Source organism: Lipotes vexillifer, unplaced genomic scaffold (genome assembly GCF_000442215.2).
Source record: "Lipotes vexillifer unplaced genomic scaffold, Lipotes_vexillifer_v1.1 scaffold1116, whole genome shotgun sequence".
NCBI classification, from domain to species: domain Eukaryota; kingdom Metazoa; phylum Chordata; class Mammalia; order Artiodactyla; family Lipotidae; genus Lipotes; species Lipotes vexillifer.
The window spans coordinates 203,148-226,265 of record NW_006797545.1 but is presented as its reverse complement, the minus strand read 5'-3'; the positions used below and the strand labels follow the sequence as shown (position 1 = coordinate 226,265).

The following is a 23,118-nucleotide window of genomic DNA, read 5'->3' as shown; positions in this document are numbered from 1 at the left end:
GGAATGGATGCCGCATGCTGGCTAGAGAACAATTTGGATGTTCTCCTGGATCCCATCCTGCAGCCTGGCTGGATTCAGAAGAGTCTGCCAGGCAGAGAGAATCAGTGCTAAATTATATCCAGCCGTTGGGTCAGCACAGCTGAGTTTCTACCCTCTGATGCACTGAGCATCAAAAAATATCAGAAAAGTATCTTAGAAGAGGAGAGGAAAAACAATAAAATAGACAAACAAACTTCAGCCATCCAAGGGGGAAAAAAAAGGGCATGAGATAAGAGAGAAGAATGAGAAGGCAAGAGAATTTAAGAACAGAATGAAATTGAGGGAAAAACGACTGGAAGACAAAGGAAGTTAATGCCACTGATGTGGAAGTAATTCAAAGTCAAAACTACCCCTATAATTTTGTATTCTACACTTCAGTGCTGTTCAGGATGTCACTGCATTGAATACCTGGCTCCCTACCACAATAGAAACAATCACCCCAAATTATGAAAAACTTAAAGGATCAAATTTAAATTAGAAAGAATGTTCATGCAATCCTCTAAGTTTCATTGAATTGTAAATCCATTTACCATTACTCCTACTTAAATACCATACTATATAAAATGGGACCATACGAGTGAGTTTAAAATCCAGGATGCAAGGACAGGGTAAAAGATTAAGATATGTTTCCTAAATAGTCCACTATGCGCCTTATATTAAACAGCAAATGCCTGCCAGTGAACCAGAGCTCTGATGACACAGGAGGAAGCCGGGTACTGTAGGATCTTATAACCCCTAACTGCACAAACAGTGCCCTAAGGATGTTTCAGCAGGGTTAAAAATATTAGTACAGTAATTGCTTATGCAGATTTTTATCAATATGTTGGAAAGAGGAATTTTTTTTTTTTAGTCTGCCAAATATCCTAAAGCTATGGACCCCAGAGGAAACTGGGACTTTCTGGAAGGAAATGAGTTAAGTACCATGTCACATTGATGTACTTTTCATTGTGCAAAGGACAGGAGAATTTGGAAATACAGAAAGTATAATTATTCAACTTCAGGATGACTTTTGCTCAACTAAAAGCCAGATTGCCACGAAGACCAGTTCCCATCTTATCTTATAGACAATTGTCGCAGGATCTAAAAAACTGGTACATGCTGAAGAGGCTGCTTTTTAAGGGAAAATAGAGATAAGATACATAATTCAATGACTTACTATCGAACCACTGAAAACTGCCTAAAAATATGACAGCTGCAAGAAAAAAAAAAAAAAAGAAATCAATTTGGCAGACACCTACCTAGAACTAATGATGTATCAAGCGCTGTTCTATGTGCTCTGAGAACAGCACTTCACTGAATACACTCAACACCCTTAAGAGATAGATGCTCTTGTCTTCCCTATTTTACAGAAGAGGAAGCTGAATTATAGAGAAGTTAAATAACTCACCCAAGGTCACACAACTAGTAAGTGGCAGAGCTGGGGTTCAAACCCAGGTGGCTGGCTCCACAGTGTGTCTGCTGAGCAGCTACACTGTACTCCTCCTCCCACGAGCCTAGTGGGAAGATGCCACCGTGAACACACCTAGCGTAGGACAGAGTCTGTCTCAACGGACACATTGCAAGATGCTACCTTTAAGCTCCAAGGGTCAGCTCCTCACCTTCTAATCCTGACTTGCACAAAGAAGATGGGAAACAGTCCTGAGGTCAAGAAAAGAATTTGTAACTTTTTCTAGATAGGAAACTCTGCGTGACCTGTTGTGCCATGAATGGGAACAGGATGCATGGAAAGGGAGATAACAACTGGGTAAAGTTTTTTTCAGAAATGGAAGAGGAGACTTTTCATTACGAAGAGTTTTCTGGAATGAGATGGACTCACCATGATTTTTAATTCCTGCCAATGATGGTGGTTCTGGCCTAAAGGCCTTAGAGTTGAAGCAAAGCTACCTTTGCTATTGGTTATTTGGGATTAAGTGCCGCCAGCCTGGGGAGTCAAAGAGAGAAATCACCACCGCAAAAGTAGCCACAGAGGTTACTGCAACTGCACTGCTAAAGCTCAGCTTCAGCAACAGCATTTAAGCTGGTTTTCAGGAAGTTAACTAGTCTGGACCAAGCACCAACTTCTGTTCCCCCAGAGACTTACCTACAGTGGGGGCTTGTAAAGAGAAATGTTCTCAAATGGGGTGACTACTTACTCAGATTGCAATAGGAATGCATTTTGTGAATGAATGAATACATGAACCCACACACAAATAAGAAACCAATCTGATGTAGATCCATAAGCTTTATATAAATCACAATGCTGCTGCACTCTCTGAGTGCGTGTGTGCGTGCACGCGCGTGTGCGCGTGCACTTGCACACGTGTATCATATAGTCTCATCTGAGCCCCAAGGCAACTGGTAAAGGACAGTTTGATGTGGGTCAGGGAATTCTTTTTAATGGCTGAGGCAAAGAGGCCAGATTGGGTGGCTCTGATATCGTGAGATCAGAAGAGAAATGGACCCTCATAGCAGCTCAAGGATTTGCTGTTATGGTATGACCAACATCCAGAGGTGAGTGCACAGCACAGTGCAAATCCCAGACCAAGAGACAAACTAGGAAGAGATCTGGCTACTGTCAGAGCAAAGTGTCTCATAACTGAATGCAAGTCGTCCAACCTGCATTCCACTAAGTGAGGCCTGGCTATTGATTAAACAAAGCAGAGGTGTCTTTAGTGTTTTATTTGAGAGAAAACACTTTTGAATGCACTTATCGCACAGATGATGTTTGTATGTCAACATGCTTTTGGAATGGGCCGTCACTGACAAAACTGAAGTGCTTTTTTCACCTTCACTGATTGCCCCCATCCTTCGGTCCTCCACATAGTCAAAGCTGTGACAGCTGCTTTCTGTCTCTGGGATTTCTGAGTCCTCTCCTCTGAAGGAGTTCTAACTGCATCTCTTGAGCATGTGATAAGTTCAAGAGAACAAAGATGCAGCTGTAACTTTACGGATGCCTCATCATCTTTTTCTTTCTGCGTGCAATGTTTACATTTAAATGGCATCAAGTCACTTTTTTGGCCGTATACCTTTGTGGACTTGACTTCAAGGCAAACTTGAGAGAGACAGAGAGAGACAAAGAGAGAGAAAGAGAGAGAGAGAAACTATTCCCATCCTCAAAAGCATTTATTTCAGTAAGACCATTCACATTCCCTTCATGCCCCAAATGAAATGTATTTGTAATGTGTACAACACAAAGAGAGATTCAATTTCGACCATCTTTGGTGTTCAAATCTGAGAGTAACGCTTTACTACTCCCCAAAGAGAGGAGCTATTTAACTTGTTCCTGAATTGGCTCTATGAGAGGCATTAACAGCTTGCCTTCCTCTCTCCAGGCACTTAAACTGCTGTCAACTTATTAAAAACAAGGCCAGTAGATTGCATTTTATTCTTCTCCAGCGAAGATTTTCACTCCTGTTGCCTGTTCACGCACCAGCTGAGGCAGCGCGCAAACATCCTTCTTGCTAATTTAAACTGATCTACGATTTGGGACAGAAAGAAAGGTTACAATACTGCCTTTCAGGGATAACTTCTCCCCATTTTGAATCAAATAGGCATGAAAGTGACTTTCTTCTGGTTTCAAATGACAATTTTTGAACGCTCGTATTGAAGCTGTTTTTAAAAATAGAAGCTGGGGAAATAGGTTCTGCTGTTTGGTGCAAAAAGAAGAAAACCCAGCAAGCCAGTGAAAGTTTCATCTTAGTGTCAGCCCCAAATTAACACTCAATGTCTATGTTAAAGAACTGAAGCGATCTTACAAAATAGGGAGCTGCATGGCTGTGTGTACGGGAGATGGACACCTGTGGCTACAGACGAAAGTCCTGTGTGAGTGCAAAGCGTTCAGGCTCCGAAGGCAAACTTAGGAGCTGGGTGACCAAGAGCAAGTAGTGTCACCTCGCTGAACCTTACTTTGCTCAGAGGTAAAACACACAATAATTCCCAGAGTCGCTGCTGGGAGAATTCCAGGAGGTGACTGGTAGGTGTGTTACACAGAGCAAGCACTTAGAAAGTTCCACTTTCTTGTTTTTCCTCTTCAGCATCTCTTAGGCCTTTAGCTTCCTACACTTAAATCACACACTCACAGGTATGGTAGACACACACACAGACACACATGCAGACACACACGGACACAAAAAGATACACACACAGACACACCCCAAGGGCCCCTGGACAGGAGAAACCGCTGGAGCCTTAGTTCAGCGGGCAAACAGCCACATGCCCGCTCATCTTTCAAAGGAGCCCCATCTCGGCTGGGCCAACCATACGTAGTTTTGAGTCTCTCCAGACAGTTCCATCGCCCTGAATTTTTCACCACCTTTCCTGCCCCCCCACACTCCTCACCTCCTTTGAGAACCACTCTCGAAGCTCACTTTCTCTGAAGGCACCGCTTCCTGATGGCCCTGCCCCCTGGTTCACATGGAGATGAAGTGTCTGAAGGTCTGGCCAGCGCAGTTCAGCTGCACTTAGAGTTTCCTCTGAGGCCGCTCAGCGCTGTCTGCGCACCAGCCAGAATTCTCCGTTGGGTTTATTAATCTGCACTTGTCATGATGTGATGTCGATTCCGTGAAGGTGTGCTTTCACCGCCTCGGGAATGAGGGCCTTGCTCCTTCACGTGGCTGATTCTAGGGCTCGAGGGAGCCCCTCTCCCATCCCCACAGTTCTTCACCCAGAGCCGGTAACAGACCCCCCAGTGGTGCTCACAGCTTCTTCCTGCTCTTCGGGGGCCGCCTCTGGGGACACCCTGGCTGCTTCTGGTCCAGCCTTCTCCCCTTCCTCCCAAATCCTTCAACAAGAGCACCTAAAAGCTGCTGCTTTGTGATGCACCTTGATCTCTGCTGGGCGTATTTTCCCTTTTTGTTCTTTTGTGTGAAAAGTGCCTTTGCTCTTCCTGCTTATTCTATATAAATTTCGAAGTCCAGTTATGAAGTCCCATAGATATCTTTTTGGGATTTCACTTAGCACTGAGTTGCACTTAGAGTTTAACTTGGGGAGAACTGATACCTTTATAATATACCAACATTTGTTTAGATCTTCTTGCATTTCTTCAGAAATGACTATTTACTGTTTTTGCTATAAAGTCCTTAGACGTTTTCTTTGGGTTAGTCCTTGGTACTTTTTGGTTTTGTTGCCCTTGCGAGCGGCCCTTCATTTCTTCTATGTTTGGTATTGCTGGTCTAGAGGAAGGTAAATGAATTGGGCATAGTGATACAGGATTTGACATGAGTGAACTCTTAATAGTTTTAACTATTAAAAAGAGTGTTTATTCTTCCCTGTGGGAATTCCTTTGAACAAAACGTTCTGCTGCTACTAAAAACCATGTTTGAACACACATAATCTAGGGTACAGGGAAGATGGTGAAAAAATAGAGAGTTGCTATTCATTTGTGAGGCTTTTACAATCAAGATGTCCTGGAATTCATGTCACCTCACATTGCCTGAGCCAGACTGATAAAGCAACAGGAGAGATGGCATCAGGATGTCACAGGAGCTAGTGGGAGGAAAATGAGGGAGCCAAACTGTCCCTTTCAGAAAGGCAGGCGAAATGCTCCAGGACACTCCTCCAGTCAACCTGAATGAAAGTAACATAAACGTGTTGGATGGAAAGTGACAACAGCAGAGACTGGCTGTGATAACGTGAAGTGAATTCACCATGGGGGAAATTTGCCCGTCATTCTAACAGCAAACAAGGCAGGTATCATACTATGAGTACGGTATCACTTTCAGACATCTTATTACAGGATTCTGAAGATTTTGTCATGAAAACAGCCTCAAGAGAAACACATATCAGGCCTGGAGACCTGCTCTTCTAAACAGTCTCATGCCCTGTAGTTAAATAATCCTTCACTTCAATTACAGGCCCCCTAGGCAAGTACTATCCCTACTTTTGTGTTTCTAAGGTATCAAGTGCGCTTATTTGTTAAGTTTTGCTATTGATAATAAAATTGTTGTTATGATGAAAAAAGGTAAATCAAAGTTTGAAATTCCACAAGGAAGGAGAAATTACTAGAATTGTGGGAGGGATCCAAGAATCCATTAAAAACTGAATACGGACCTTCCTCTTTTGTAGTTTTCTTCTCAAACACAACTTAATACCCAATTTCATGGCAGATGCTATTTTAGAGGTGTCTGAATTTGTAAAATGAATGGTTAAAACAATAAACTCCTTATAATATTGCAGTGATGGTAATTTTAAAAAAATTTTTCTAAAAATTGATTTTATTTTACTTATTTTTGGCTGCGTTGGGTCTTTGTTGCTTTGCGTGGGCTCTTCTCTAGTTGCAGCGAGCGGGGGCTACTCTTCGTTGCAGTGAGCGGGCTTCTCATTGCAGTGGCTTCTCTTGTTGCAGAGCACAGGCTCTAGGCGCATGGGCTTCAGTGGTTGTGGCACATAGGCTCAGTAGTTGTGGCTTGCGGGCTCTAGAGAGCAGGCTCGGTAGTTGTGGCACATGGGCTTAGTTGCTCCGCAGCATGTGGGATCTTCCCGGACCAGGGTTCGAACCTGTGTCCCCTGCATTGGCAGGCAGATTCTGAGCCACTGCACCACCAGGGAAGCCCGATGGTAATTCTCTGAACATATAAAGTTAGGCCCATGAAATGCAAGAAATGAAAGGATCAACAGTTTATCAAAGGGAAGAAAAGAAAAGGAAATAAGAGAAGAACAAAGGGTTTGGAAAGAAAAGACAAAGAAGTGGACAGGAGAACTCATCAAGAAGGTGAGTGGCAGAGAGCAAACCTTTCCCACTGCAGCAATAACTCTAGAACTACAAGGAGATTCACTCATTCAATCATCCAGCAAACATTGACCAAGTCAGTGCCATCCTGGAGGCTGGAGATACAGTGGTGGCCACAGCAGACATGATTGCTTCTCACTACTGCAGAGACAACCATCAACTGAACGGGACTTTGCTGGTCACAACCAAAGAGCCTTTTGACAGGGCGTGGATTAAGACAATCTATGTGGCTAGAGACATATGTTCTCCAGCAGAAACATTATAAAAGCAGGCACTCATTCAATCTACTCAACAAATATGGATTGTGATCCATGTACGCTGGGCCCTGGAGATAGAGGAGAGCCTTCCCTATGTCCTGCCCTGTCAGAGGTGTAAGGGTAGAGACAGGCAGCAAACAACAAATAAATATATTCATGGCAGTTATGGAGAAATATATTGCAGGGCAAGAAAGGTCTAGAACTCTGCTTTATTATCATTGTTTTGATTTTTCTATTTTTCAAAGGCCGAATGAGTAAGATCTTTCTCATCAGGTGACATGCGAAGGCTGACTCGAAGGAAGGAACAGCAGGGGCCATGTGGATGTCTGGGAGAAGACGGAACATGTGCAAAGGCTCTGAGGCAGGAGGATGCTGGGAGTTTGTGAGGAGGAGCTGCTAGGTAGGCAGAGGAGTGGAGCACAGGGAATGACACATGAGAGGAAGGAGAGGACGGCTGAGAAAGAGGAGGAGAGATGAACGGGACGGAGAAGAAAGGAGGGAGGAAGGTCACAGTGGGCCTTAGGGTCACCACAAAAATCCCGGGCTCTTACTGCTGGTGAGATGGTTTTGAACAGAGGTAGGCCATCATTTCACCTGTATCTTAGGGGAACCTTAGGGTGCTTAGGTGGCTAGTTTGGGGGCATGGTTTTTCTGGGGAAGGATTCAGGGCCACTGTATAAAAGTTGGACTCATGGGCCACCAGAGAACGCTTTAAAAGGGAGGAAGCAGGGGAACGTCACATCTCTTCTCTGTAAGTCAGGAACTTGAAAAGACAGGATGAAGGTTACTAGGGACAGGAAGAAGGGACATTTGACCTTCACTGGCATCTACCATGGAGTTCCCTGTTTGGGGGGGGCAGAGTGCCCACTCCTGGCTCCTTTGTAGGTTGGGGTGGTCACATAGCCCTGTTCTCACCCATGTGACGTAAGTGGAAGTCTGCTTCTGGGAACACTAAGGGTTTTTCTTTGTTTGTTTGTTGTTTTTTTGTTTTTGTTTTTGCTGCGCCATGCGGCACGCGGGATCTTAGTTCCCCGACCGGGGAAGGTTTTTCTGATTACAAAAAAGAGACAGCCGGTGTCTTTTCCTTCCCAGAATACAGATATGATGATGGTGGGGGAGGGGGTAGCTTCCATCCTCTGGGGATGAGGATGAGAGCAACAGGCTCCGGATGAAAGAATGAGAAAACAGGAGACCAGGTCTCTCATGGCAAGGAGGAGCTGTATTACTAGGCTTGAACTGCTTTTAATGGGCTTCTAGTTAAATAAGAGAAATAAAATCCTACAAAACTATTAAGGCCAACCTAAAGAGGCTATATACTGCGACTCCAACTATATGATGTTCTGGAAAAGGCAAAACTATGGAGACAATAAACGGATCAGTGGTTTGCAGGGGTGTGTGTGAGAGAGAGGGAGAGAGGGATGAATAGGCAGAGGACAGAGTTGTTTTAGGGCGGTGAAAATACTGTTTGATATTACGATGATGGATAAATGTCATCATACATTTGCCTAAGCCCACAGAATGTACACCACCAAGAGTGGACGCTAAGGTAATCTATGGACTTTGGGTGATTATGATGTGTCAGTGTGGGTTCATGCTCAGCAAAAATGTACCATGCTGGTGAGTGACGTTGATAATGGAGGAGGATATGCATGTGTGGGGCAGGAGGTATATGGGAAATCTCTGTATCTTCCTCTCAGTTTTACTGTAAACCTTAAACTGCTTTAGAAAAATAAAGTCTTAAAGAAAAAAAAAACCCATTAAATTAAGCCACTGTAGTTGGATTCTATTACATGACACTGAACACAATTTTAACTGAAAAGTCATTGCCCACAGTCACGGAGCGCTAATTATATGCTTTCTGGGTACTGCTGTACTGAATACTCACCATAAACTTCTGATGGTGGAACTATTATTATTCCTTTTTACAAATGAAGAAACCAAGGCCCTTTCAGGTTGGAAATACTACTCATAAACTTATGCTCGTGCTGCTAACATTATTCCATTTTAAAAGTGGAAAAACTGAGGCCCGATGAGGTTGAGAAGCTTGTTCGAGGTCTCAAGCTAGAGGCTGAGCCAGGATCTGAACGCTGAGAGTCTGACTCTTGCACCACATATGCACCACGGCCAAACCCTAAGCCTTGTCCTCACAGCAACCTCTCCATTTCATCACCCAGTCACCGGGCTCTCCCGGAATTACAGAGTTGGCTATGGGGTTCCTTTTGCTGTGTAGGACAGTACCCATGTCATGCTGGATGGTGAGATCAGTGGTAATTCCATGCGCTTAAGCAAAAGCAAATGAGAGCAAAGTGTGCTTGTGGACTCACGAGTGTGGCTGCAACTCAAGGTGTGAGGGAATGGAGCGGGGAAGCTAAGGCCAGGCCAGGCCTTGCTGCAGAGGCTTCTGTAGGGGAAATTCACATCTTACAACATGAATGTGTAATTGGTCCAGGGATAGGTCAGAGCTCCTGGTATTTAGGCTGGCATCTATGTTAGAAGAAAAAGGGACACTGAGCTGGACACGAGGTTACACAAGGAGGCAGAGCAACACAAGAACTACAAGAATGGACTGAGTCAGGCAGCCATAGGTTCAAATTCTGGCTCTGCCATTTACTTCCCGTGTCACCTGCTGAGGCAAGACACAGCCTCTTTACCTTTCAGTGTCCTTCTTTGACTGACGGAGTAGGGCTAGTGTAAGGATTAAATGGGATGGTTTATGTAGAGCACTCAGCGTAGTGCCTGTCTTATAGTAAGCACTCTGCAAATACTATCATTATTATTATTATTATTATTATTATTATTATTATTATTTTTTTTTTTTTTAGTGGTACACGGGCCTCTCACTGTTGTGGCCTCTCCCGTTGCGGAGCACAGGCTCCGGACGCGCAGGCTCAGCGGCCATGGCTCACGGGCCCAGTCGCTCCGCGGCATGTGGGATCTTCCCGGACCGGGGCACGAACCCGTGTCTGCTGCATCGGCAGGCGGACTCTCAACCACTGCGCCACCAGGGAAGCCCTATTATTATTATTATTAGGCAAGCTAATAACAGCTACCTCTCACACCAAAAGCGCTATACCCAGCCTCCTTGTTTTAGGTTCATAAAGATGTACCCTTGGGTAAATATAATGGCTTGTTTAGAGAAATGTTGAAACCAACATGGGACACCGGATATTTTAGAAAGATCAATTCAGACAGTCGTACTGTGACCTCAAAGACCAATAGTGCTAGTTTTCCAGGGCTTTCTTATAAAAGAAACAAAATCTTTATTCCAACCATTTATATGAGCCTTAAGCAGATTCCTTCTTTTCATCAACAATGTCCTGTTCAGAATTCTGTGGCCATGGAAAGGCACAGCTCGGTCTTATTTGGACTAAATCTTCACCCAAGGCAAGCTGACGATGGCTTTGTCCCTTCCACACAGTGTAGTGTGCCCAGAGCACACCAGTGAGCCACGGACAGACGAAGCTCTCAGTGATGTGTGTCCCTGAAACAGTTTAGGTTAGATGAAGGGTGGTTTCACATTCTCTGCTATCTTCCCGTGGAGAGGCAGAGTCTCCTCTTCCCCGTCTTGAGTCGGGGCTGGCCTTTGTGATGGCTTGATTAGTAGAATACAGTAGAAGTGACTTCCTGGGACTTCCCAGGCTAGGTCATGGGAAGCTTTGCTGCCACGGCCTGGGCCTCTTGGAAGATTTGCTCTTGGAGTCCTCAGCCACCGTGTAAGAATGCCAAGCATGTGGAAAGGTCCTGAGACAACCTGGAGAGTCAGGGAGCCCAGCCAAGCCTGGCCTTCCAGCTGTACCTTCAAAGGTGCCAGACGTGTGAGCGAGGCCCTTTTGGACCTTCTAACCTGCAGGTCTCCTAGCTGAGTAACATCAAATGACCACTGTTGATACCACATAGAACAGAAGAATTACCCCACTGATCCCTGAATCACTCAAATTCCTGACCCATGAAATCACGAGCAGGAATAATATGGGGGTGGTTTTTTTTTTTTACATCTTTATTGGAGTATAATTGCCTTACAATGGTGTGTTAGTTTCTGCTTTATAACAAAGTGAATCAGTTATACATATACATATGTTCCCATATCTCTTCCTTCTTGCGTCTCCCTCCCTCGCACCCTCCCTATCCCACCCCTCCAGGTGGTCACAAAGCACCGAGCTGATATCCCTGTGCTATGCGGCTAATTCCCACTAGCTATCTACCTTACGTTTGGTAGTGTATATATGTCCATGCCACTCTCTCATTTTGTCACAGCTTACCCTTCCCCCTCCCCATATCCTCAAGTCCATTCTTTAGTAGGTCTGTATCTTTATTCCTGTCTTACCCTAAGGTTCTTCACGACATTTTTTTCCCTTAAATTCCATATATATGTGTTAGCATATGGTATTTGTCTTTCTCTTTCTGACTTACTTCACTCTGTATGACAGACTCTAGGTCTATCCACCTCATTACAAATAGCTCAATTTCGTTTCTTTTTATGGTTGAGTAATATTCCATTGTATATATGTGCCACATCTTCTTTATCCGTTCATCCGATGATGGACACTTAGGTTGTTTCCATCTCTGGGCTATTGTAAATAGAGCTGCGATGAACATTTTGGTACATGACTTTTTTGAATTATGGTTTTCTCAGGGTATATGCCCAGTAGTGGGATTTCTGGGTCATATGGTAGTTCTATTTGTAGTTTTTTTAAGCCACTAAGTCTTGGGTGCTCTGTTACATATCAATAGATAACAAACACAAACACTGCCGGATCTCGTGGCTCGGGCTCAGAGGCCCAACTGACTACCAATTAAAGCTTTTAGTAAGGACTCCATCACTGGATTGACACCGGAATGGCACAGATGAGAAAAAGGGCATTTTTTTTTTTTTTTTTTAGTAGTTCAGTTTAATTTTCTGCTGTAACAGATATTTCAGCACCCTCCTCCTCCAACAACAGGGAAACAATGGGGCCGAAGAGTGCCCAAGGCCAATAAGCAAACAAGCAAACAATTAGGCCCCCATAATAAGGTGGCAACTAGTGTAGGAATCAGTGCCCTGGGGAAGGGCACTGACTATCTTTCCATAGGTCATCTGTCCTAGGTGACGTTGAAAACTTCCCTTTATGAACACTGTCTGCCATGTGGTGCCAGTGCACGACTCAGCAAGGCAGACGCCAGGAACAACCATTAGTATAACAGAGAAGCCACTGCAGGGTTCATGGGGTCAGCTTGGTGATGTAACCAGCATGCTCTGTATTGTTAAAAGGTGACAGTTTGGCATGTGGATGTGTGAACTCAAGTGATTAGATGCAAACTAAAAGAGAGATGACTATTTCTGAGAGCTTGGAATGTTCTTGGAATGGAAAATGATTGTGAATTTTTGGGGGGGAAAAATACCAGAGCAATCTGCTTTCTTGGCTGCGTGCTATGGAGCAATTTTAAAGCATTGAAGTACCTTCTATATTTTCTAATCACTCAAGTCCAGAACTGATTATGGCTCTCAGCATTCTCCCAGATTCACACCACTGGAGCGCTCCACGTCTTTCGGGGAGAGGTTTCACCTTGAAAGCAGACGTCCAGATTTGGAAGGCACATCTTGGTACAGCAGGAACAAACATTTTAACAGCAGCACAGCCCTACAAGGGCCAGGTGTTTCGGAAAATCACTGATGGCCCAACTCCGAGACAACTCAGATTCACTCTCTCTTATCTCACAAAGTATAACCTCCCCACCAAACAGAAAAACAAAAACAAGCCCTACCAGAAACTGAACTTCCTCAAACAAAAACCACAGAAATTTAGATTGTTGAGACCTATGGTCAATGACACACACACACACACAGAGCTGTATATGCATAGATCATCTCTGGAATGAGCCCCAAGAAATTGGTAGATGTGGTTTCCTCTGGGAGAATTGGGGGACTGGAGAAAACTGGGAGGTTGTTGGAGGAGGAAGACTTATTTTTTCCACATAACCTTTAGAATGTTTTAAATTAAAACATTCATATGCTGCATTATTTTTCAAAATAATGGAACAGAGTAATTCCAAACCTGTATATGGTGCTTACGATCTGCTAGGCCATGTGTTCAATGCTTAATGTGTATTCACTCCTCTAGTCCTTATAACAACCTTATGATGTAGACATCATTATATATCATCCTGATTTTTTTTTTTTTTTTTGCGGTACGCAGGCCTCTCACTGCTGCGGCCTCTCCCGTTGCGGAGCACAGGCTCTGAACGCGCAGGCCCAGTGGCCACGGCTCACAGGTCCAGCCGCTCCGCGGCATGTGGGATCTTCCCGGACCGGGAAGACACGAACCCGTGTCCCCTGCATCGGCAGGCGGACTCTCAACCACTGCACCACCAGGGAAGCCCAATCAACCTGATTTTTACAGATGAGGAAACTGAGGTACAGAGAGGTTAAGTAACTTATCCAAGGTCACACAGCTAATAAAGGCAGAGCTGGAATTTGAATCCGGAGAGTCTGGCTCTGGAGTCTGTCCTCGATTACTACATAACGTGCCTTGCCAGAAATAAATATACCCAGTTGCCTGCCTGCTCAAAATCAAGTTGGGGCAGATAAGAGAGTTCATTTCTTCTCTCACCTGACTCTTTTGGGTATTGGGTGGAGAAGATGGTGGCTCAAAATAACCAAGATACAATCTTAAACCCATGGGGCTTTAGAGGGCTTTGAAACTGTGTGACTATCAGAGCAGAAGCATGACTTTGGCCAAGTTGCTTAATTCTTCTAAGGCTTAGCAGCTACCATGTGCCAGGTAGACTGCTAGATCTTGGGGACAACTAGTAAATAAACAGAATCCCTGCTCTCTAGAAATTTACCATGTCCTGGGGGAGACAGGCAGTGAACAAATAACCACACAAATTGTAATGTGGGCAAAAAGGAAAAATTAAAGGGTGCATTGAGAGAGAATGATTGGGGCCCTGATTTATACTGCATGGTCAGGAGGTGTCATTTACACAGAGCACTGAAGAAGGGGCAGGAATAAAGCTGGGAAAAGTGGATGAAAATGGGAGAAAGAAAAGTATTCTGGGCGGGGGGAACAGCCTATGCAAAGACCCTGAGGCACGAAAGACGAAAGACGTATCTGTTTTACGACAGAAGGCCTCTGGCTGTGGCTAAAGCAAAGTGAGTCAACGTGAGTTTGGAGAAAGAGACAGATCATGCAGACCTTGGTAAGCATTTCACAATTTTCCTAAGAGCCACGAGAAGCCACTGTAGGTGAATAGGAGTGACATAATTTGATTTACTTTTTAAGAAGATTACTTGGGCTGCTGTGTGGAAAATATGCAAAGAAAGAGGCAACGGAGGGAGTGGAAGACCAGCTAGGAAGCGATGAAGATGGCTTGGAATAAAGAGCTGGCAGAGAGAGAAGGAGATACATTTGAGATCTATTTTGGTGGTACCCTATTTTATGAAATTAGAATAATAATGTGAGCTATGAAGTGTTATTATAAAGCAAAGATTCACAGGTGTGCAAATACTTTGTCAATTATAAAGTACCAGACAAAGGTAACTATTACTGTAGGTGAAAGAACCAAGTACCAGAGAGGCTCTAAGTTGCCCAAAGTCACATAAATGCTTCGTGGCTGGGCGGAGGTTGGCGTGCAATCCCCTCACTCCCTGAGATCATTTTTGTGGGGGTGACCCTGGTGGGGAGGAAAAGAAGGCTAGTGGCCAGGGCTAATTTCCTTGTCATGTGGACCTCTGGTAAAGAGAGTAATGATATTTAGGATGTTCCCGGCAAAGGATTACCTAAGTAAACAGAACCCAGGATCTATGAAAGAAGGCTCTTTGGAAAATATCACATCAGCTACGTAACTCTCTGGGGTATAAGGCGGAAATGTTTTATAACTGAAATGCTCCACAGTGAGAGGTGAGCCCGTGATCCTCACTTATTATTCTGGGTGAAGGTGCGTGTCCCACGAGGGGAGACAGGACCTGGGGAGCTGCTCTTGAGGTCCCAGAGTTTTCTTGACTGTACCTGAATCTCCTGATGGCCCGAACCCTTGAAATTATTTAGCCAAGCTTTATATTGGTTAAGAGCTCTGATTTATGTGGGGATAATTTGTCAGTGGCAGAGACCTGTTTCCCAGGCCATTCGCCTGCGTGTAACATCAGGCCTTACTGTAAGGTCCAGGGATGAAGGGAGAACAGAAGACTTCGTTATATTTGAACCCTTTGCTAGTAGCCTAACTCTGATATTTATTCGATGCATCAGATATCTGCTTCCTTGAAAAATTAACTTTTTAGGATACTTATGCAATTCAAGAAACAAGATGTACCTGGCTTCCTTGTGAATGAGTAAAACTGGAAGAATACAATACTGAATTCTTGGTGATGGTTTATATACTGTCCCTAGGAGGTGAACCAGGCCTCATCAGTCTGATCCTAAGCAGTCGTCTTAGAGAGTGCTCTTTGGGTGCTTAGAAGCTCACCTCCCATCTTCCAATTGCCAAAGAATAGGTACAACATCAGTGCTCTGCAGTGAACATCATTCCCCAAACTAATCACAGCCCTCCTAAGTCATGGAGCTCTTGTCTCCTCTCTCTCTTTTTTTTTTTTTTGCGGTACGCGGGCCCCTCACTGCTGTGGCCTCTCCCGTTGCGGAGCACAGGCTCCGGCAGCGCAGGCTCAGCGGCCATGGCTCACGGGCCCAGCCGCTCCGCGGCATGTGGGACCTTCCCAGACCAGGGCACAAACCCGTGTCCCCTGCATCGGCAGGCAGACCCTCAACCACTGCGCCACCAGGGAAGCCCTTTTCTTTTTTTAAGATGTACAATTTATCAATTTTTCTTCACCTATAACTTCATTTTGAAACTTAGGAGGATGACGAAAGAGAACTGTTACTCTAGCTGGAAGGGAGGGAAACCGTTCTTGTCTTCTCCGCCTCGTAGCAGACTGTATTTATGCTGGAGGCATCAAAAGACAGAATCAGCGAACGGACCGCTACTCCTGCTCCTGGTGAAAAATCTCTGATCGTGAGCTGGGCGGTTGCAGATAAGCACGCAGAAGGGCCAGGGCTGCCTCTGGCAGAGGTTAACACGCGGACATCAGACGGTTTGTGACGGAAGCGTGAACGTATTTTATGAAAAGAGGACTTTGCACATCGTGTCCCCCCCCACCCCAAGCGAAAGCTTGATGTTTACCTTCAGCGAGCGGGTCGAGGGTGTGTATCATGAGCTGGAAGATGCTGTTCCTCATGAGACTGTTGTGGAGGGAGGCGGAGCTTCCACCCCGCTGCAGACGCGGCTTCGCCTGAGCAGAGGGACCAGACAAAGAGGCCGTTAGTGCTCAGAAATGCAAGGCAAGTCCTCACCTAGTCTGTCAGAGGCTCACACACGACGGAACCAAAGATTTTCCACGCACATTCCTTCACAGTCTCCTGAAGGAATGGCATTCTCACATCCTTTCCTACTAAAGGGATTAATTGCTATCATCTGTTGAGAACTTATTATAAGCTAGTCAACGTGCCATAGCCTTCACCTCCATTCTCTAACTGAACCCTATGAACTAGATAACATTATTGTTCCCTTTAGACAGATGAGGAAATTTAGTCTCAGAGAAGTGAAATGAGGTATTCGGGTCACACAGATAAAAAATGGAGGATAGAGGAATGGGTTGCAGGTCTGCTTCACTCAAAATCTGTTCTCTGAACCAGTGGGTGGTCTCTAAGATGTCTGGATTGTGCCTCCTATCAGTAAAATTTTTGAGTGTGTATATATGCATCTATCTATATCTGTATCTATATCCATATGTATCTCTATCTATATCCAGACACATACTAAAATATGGGCATACATATCATAAAACATTTGCAAAAGTAGAAATAATGAAGAGTAACAAAGAAAGTAAACAATAGAGGTGCAAATATTTCCCCCTTGCTCCGCAAAGGGACATCCTGCACACATTCCGGGGTACCTCATCTCCACGATGGGAACCACAGCTCTCATCCATGAAGCCTTACAGTCTATGTTAAATGAGATTTGAAGAGAGAGAATCTCCTATTATGAATCCACAGAGAACCTTCCTGGCTAAAAAGAGTCCTTTACATTACAGGGTTTTGCAAAATATTCCATCACACTCCAGATCCACAAGGGGGTTTCCCAAGAAAAGTCCCACAAGAGACTCCATGACCAAATATATTTGGACATTGCTACATCCTAGACCAACTCACCTTTAGAGTTTTAAGATACACATTAGACCACTAAGTCTAACACTAAAGAAATCTGGTTAACTTGATTAACTTGGACAGTGTTTCCAAACGATTGCCCATTCGTCCCTTGTTTTACAGGATATTTATTAAAACTGAGCCACATGTTTGGAGACAAACATGAAACCCAGAGTAAGCTTGAAGTATGGGTAAAATGTCAGTGTGAGATACATGGAGAAATCTGAATTTTTTAGTGTGATTTTATTATAACTGATATTCTATTAGAAATAATATTTCCAACTCTACAGGGTTTGGAGAAGAATCAGAGGGGATTACTGGTGTCTCATTGGTGAACAAGATCATGATTCACAAAGAGACTGGGTCTGCACCCCTAGCCCAGTACTGGATCAGGCATATCCTATGGGCTCTCAATGCATGTCAGAAGTCTCTGCTCTGAGCATCACAGGAGGAAGAATGGGGTCATATGTATCTTCATTACTAGTCCTTTCAGCCTCAAAAATCTGGAACATTTTTTAATGCATTGTGTTATCTGATTCAGAAGATTAAGGCTCAAAAAATTTTAGGGGCAAGGTTAAAAGATTTGAATAGAGTTGAAATGTAATCACTGTTTGATGGCTGAACACAAAAACTGATGGTCATTTCCTTGCCAAACTGCACAATACAAAATGTGACATGTTAATTGGGCAGGAACTGGAAAATGTGTTTGTTGTTAATAATTTGTCATAATCACTGTTACTATGGTCCTTATTTTGGGAAACCGAAAGAACTCTCTTGTGGAAATCTTCATTGGCCTAGGATTATGTCTACAGAACTTAAAGCAGTCTTTGGGGCATTATGTATATATTGAATATATAGATCTCATGCAGCATTTCTTTTGATGGAACCAAAAGAAATTTCCAACCAAAAAAATAGGTGCATGCAGATACACAAATAGATACCAAGCATTAGATCCCTTGCTGTCCCCAAATATCTGCTCAACATCCCTTGGAATGTAATTTGGAAATATCTCACTCTTTCAACTTTTCCATGCCAAGTGAAAGAGAGAACTCAAACTTTTTGAAACCCAGTCCCAGAAATAATCTGTTATTGAATGTAAGAATTCAGTTGACACTAATTATAGGACAGAGCATACACACACCAGCAGATTAAACCCTTTAAGTATTCCAAGGGAGAGGATGTTGAGCACAAGAGCCCCTTCTGCCCACCCCTGCCCTCACACTCTCCACAGGCACATGAACAGGTACAGGCAAGGCCACTGCTTCCTACCGGTAGAGCCTGCTCATCCTTGTCCCTGGCTGCAGATGACTGCATAAGAGGAAAAGGCAGAAACAGAAGACACACAAATAACTAAACACATACAGGTTTTTAATCACAAGGAAAAGGCAGAAACAGAAGACACACAAATAACTAAACACATACAGGTTTTACATTTAATCACAAGCATCAGTATAGGGAAAGATTTGGTTTTTTCTGCTCCTGGGAAGGACTATGCCAACGCAGGGGGTCAAGAGTGTATATTTCTAGCTAATATATCATGGTTTATTTAGGTATATGGTACTTTCGCTTGAAAGATCAAAGCTGAATGGCCAACTTAAATGTCCAGTAACAGAGGGCAGTTAAATCAATTGCGGTCCAGCCATCCAGTGGAACGTCATGTGGCCACTACAATGAATGAACTAAGTACACGTGTTGACAAGGAAAAATATCTAAGATATATCATCAAGTGAAAAAATTTAAAAGCCTTATTTATTACCTCATTTTATAAAAGAAAATAAATTAATAATACTGCAGTATATGTAAAGAAAAAAGTTCTGCAAGAATCATTAGTGGTTATTCTTATTAGTGGTCGTCATTTGGGGCTGGGATTACAAGGACCTGTCATATTCCATGTCTTTCGGAGGGAACTGACATTCACCGTCCCAAGTGTGATGAATAAAATAAAAGCCTGGAGACAGTTAAGCCTCTGAAGGAAAGACTAAGGTCATCACACACGGAATCCAGATAATCCACCTTCTTTCCTGCCCCACCACTTCACATTTTCCATTCTAAAAAAGGAAATATCTGTCACACTGAGAAAAGTTGACTAACACACAAGGGCACGTGAGAGCCTGTCATCTGTTGGGAGAGAACACAACTCAGACAAGGGACACTGGTGCTCTCCTAACACGTCCCAACTGGACGGCTTTGCTTCCCCCGCTTAATATGAACACTCCCTCTTCAACAGAACCAGGCACCGTCCTGTGATCTTTCCAAGGGTATGCAGGTGCCTTGGGAGCTTCCTCGTGATCAGACCACCGCCTCTGTCACTTCACCTCAACTACGGGTGCATACAGCAAGAAGACACTGGTTCTCCAATTAGCGTCTTTGCTAACCTGTGTCTTCAGGACTAATCACACACTCGGAGAAGAGAAGACGAGGGCAGAGCTGTTTTAAAATCTTCATGGGCCCTGGGCTCTCTTTTTTTAGTCCTACCACACATGTCACAGAAAGAACGTGAAGATGCCCTCACATCCCACCTACGATAAACATTTTTGTGTAAAAAAAAAAAAAAAATGGAAAGGATCTTATAATTTTGCATTTCAAATTATTGGCTATATGCAATTCACTTAATTCCTGACTGGCATGCTAGAAATCTTGGAAAGTGAGAAAACTGAATCTGTGGTTTGGTTTCATGTCATTTTTAAGAAGGCTAAATTTAATACTTAATGAAGTTGATAGTACATATTTTGTCGACATTCAATTAAACATTCCATAATCTTGTAGATAATTTTTGGATCTTAGAGTCAATGTCAAGATATATTTTTTCTTCTGGTCCCAAACACTTTTGCAGACCCTTGAAGAACTTGTAAGGCTCAGGCACAAACGGAAGAGTTTAGGCTGGAGATAATTTCTGAGTACAGCCTGCAGACATGACTAAATTTGCCAGAACCTCCTAATTTGGGACTCTCTCTCGGTGACTTCTCTAAAAACACTAACAAGAAAATATCCCTGCTGCCCTAGTTCCAGAAACATGCTTGGGGAACTAGACTGGACCTGAAATTGTCCTTTGATTTCCTTTTTGCTCTGAAAGCCACCGTATGATCCCGTTTCTCTCTGGCAGTCCTTTCATTTTCTCGTCTCCCACATTAGACAGCTCAACAAATGGCCCCCCATTCTACAGAACAATCCCCCAGGGAAATTATCCAGTGCGGCCAGATCAGCCTTTGGACACACATGGAGATTAACTGTCAGAGCACGCCTTTTCATGTAGCAAATTTACACCTTGTGGCTAAATGGGAGGCAAATAATTAGGAGCTGGGATTGATACCACAGCAATATCACAGAACATGAAGGAACGGGATGAAACTGAGGAAAGAAAAGTGTGGTCTTTATAAGAACAAAAATATCACCAGCAGAGAGTTTGGATTTAAAAGATAGATTTAAAAAATATATGGGGAAGAAAAAAAAATCCCAACCTGCCCTTTGGTCTGAAAGGAAGAAAAAAATATCTCTTCCATTGACTTGCTTTTTCTCTCACAAGCAACGAGGCTCATAAGACACAATAAACGTAGAGAAAGTGTGCTGTACATAGATTCTACAAAGATAAAACTCAGTGCAGAGAAAGGTCTAAATCCTTTACAAAATTTCCCACTGCTTAATGTCAGCAGAGGTTGGCATCATTAGTTTACTTTCAAGTGTAATTTGCAGACATGAATATACATCAGGTTACAACATGTAAATTTAGGCACACACACAAATGGCAGCTGAGGCCAGTAAAACACCCCATGCACTTTCCTTTTATGTAGCCCTGTTGCAAAAGAGATGAGAAATGTGACATATGATGATAATTGCTCATTTTCAGGGCTTTGCCCACCTCTACTGATGATTCCCGATGCTCACCTGACTTAGCTCCCCTCTAATCGCATTCTGAAGCAGCATCACAGTCCTGGAAATGTGCCTCTGATTATGTTAGGAATTCAATTTTAAAGGGGCTTTAATTACACTGGAAGTAACTAGTGGAGGACCAGAGAAATGATCCAGATATGCACAGCTCGTAGTGTTTCTAAGAACTGGATTATTTAACTAAGTATCTGGGTTTTGGATTGGCCTCTGTGTTGTGATTTTCTTTTCAGGGCCATTGAACATCTGGCAAGTTTATGCTAACCCATTGGATGTCACAGAAAAGACAACTTCAAAAGAGGACTGATGTGACTTTGAGGATTAATCTTGGCATATTTATTACGCATTCTGCTTTTTTAATTTCCTTAATTTTAAACACACCAAAATAGCATACATTTGGGCTGTACCAATTTCAAAGCCCAATTCCTGGTGGTCCGTTCACAAAGGCTGTGCCAGTTATAGGAAAGATCTGTTAGGCCAAATCCATAGTATTCCACAGCAATTCTTGAAGAATACCTCTTTTATTTAACATGAAGTATTCTGTAATTCAATACTTTAATTTAAACTGACCCTCTCCCTAATTACTGCAAGTAATTGAGCAATTGAGCAACTGAGATGATGCCATTAATATCTGTTGTCCTTCCTGGTGGAAACCCAATTCTACGTGGGAATTTTGCTACCCGTTTGATAGGTGTTTTGAAAGTGCCACATTCCTCCATCCTGGATAATAAAACACACATCTCACTTACAAAGTATTTTTAATGCTATCAATCATTCACAAATCCTTAAACCACCTCTCTTCCTTTGGCCCTTAAAAGCCACTGGTTAGAAATGATTCCCCTGACTACTAAGTATAGTTTTGATGTGACTTTGTACAGAGCTTACCCTGCATACAGGCCCCCAGGGCTACCTCACACACATAAACATGAGGCAAACACTGCACAGTTTATAGCTACATCATGAACACACAGCCCCCGGTTTACTCTGGTTCGTAATCACCTACCTGCAAATTACATTATCAAGTGGGTTACTGGGAAGATTTCATGTGCCAAAAGACAAGTGTGTAAAATAAAGGGTGGATTTTCTGGCCAGTGGCTTTGGCAACAGATATAGGAAGACAAGCAATTTTTCACAACAGTCAAGTAACAACCATAAACTTCCACCACCATAACCTTTCACTAAGTCCTGTGAAATGCACCTAAATTCAGTGTGCAAAGGACTCAGAAGTACTATAAAGTCTACAAGAACAGACTTAAAAGTATAATTGTTTTCTCATAAATGTGATACAAAACATATATGCTGGCAATTAGAAATATTAATCCATTATTTAATTGATATTAACTTTAATGTCTTAGAATTTAAAAAGGTTGGGTGAGGGATGATTTGAATGACTGATTTTCATTTAAAAAATTAACAAGGAAGTATTAAATGATGCCTCCTTGTGCTTTCAATACATTTACATTCAATAAGCAGAAACATTTAAAATCTCCCTTCTGGTTAAAGATGAATAAACCTCAAAGCCTGTGGGAAGACTGGATAAAAGGTGCAAAAACTTCAAATCTGAAATCTAAAAGGAAAGAAACCCAACCACTTCTTAATCAGACGCAAAATCATGTCCCTTTGCCTCCCTATATTGTGCCCCTAACATACTCCCTAAAATATTAAGGGGAACAGGATTAAATAAATTTCTAAAGAAAGAAATACTAAGAGATTTAAATTCAAATTACTTTTACTACTGGTTGCCAGGTAATTACGCCACTGTCACTGTCCTTTAGGAAAGTAAGAATCTCAAAGATCAATGAAGCACTGAAGGTGGCAGCCCAGGCTGCAAGAATACCCACTTGCAACTCTGGTTTAAAGAAACACAGTGGGATGGAGAGAAAGGACAGAAATTAAGTAAAAAGCACGGTAATAGAAACTTTGGAAGCAAAGCATTTTGATGATTTATCTGAATAATTCCCATGATCTTAAAATACTTGGGATAGTAGAAAGAAACTTCAGAAGAATAGATACCCTTCAAAAAAATGAAATGGAAGTGAAATTGCTTAGAGACAGCCAGGAA

General features: G+C 43.1%; 1 protein-coding gene across 2 annotated transcripts in view; it reads right to left on the bottom strand.

Moving 5' to 3' along the window:
* SLC24A2 (solute carrier family 24 member 2) overlaps window positions 1-23,118 on the bottom strand; it is a 252,276-nt gene that overhangs the window by 80,155 nt on the left and 149,003 nt on the right. For both annotated transcript variants that reach the window (XM_007469664.1, XM_007469665.1), the window contains exons 2-3: window positions 18,444-18,482; window positions 16,153-16,261 (exon numbers count right to left, since the gene is read on the bottom strand). In XM_007469664.1, the coding sequence (XP_007469726.1) occupies window positions 16,153-16,261; window positions 18,444-18,482 (148 nt within the window). The remainder of the gene's footprint in view (window positions 1-16,152; window positions 16,262-18,443; window positions 18,483-23,118) is intronic.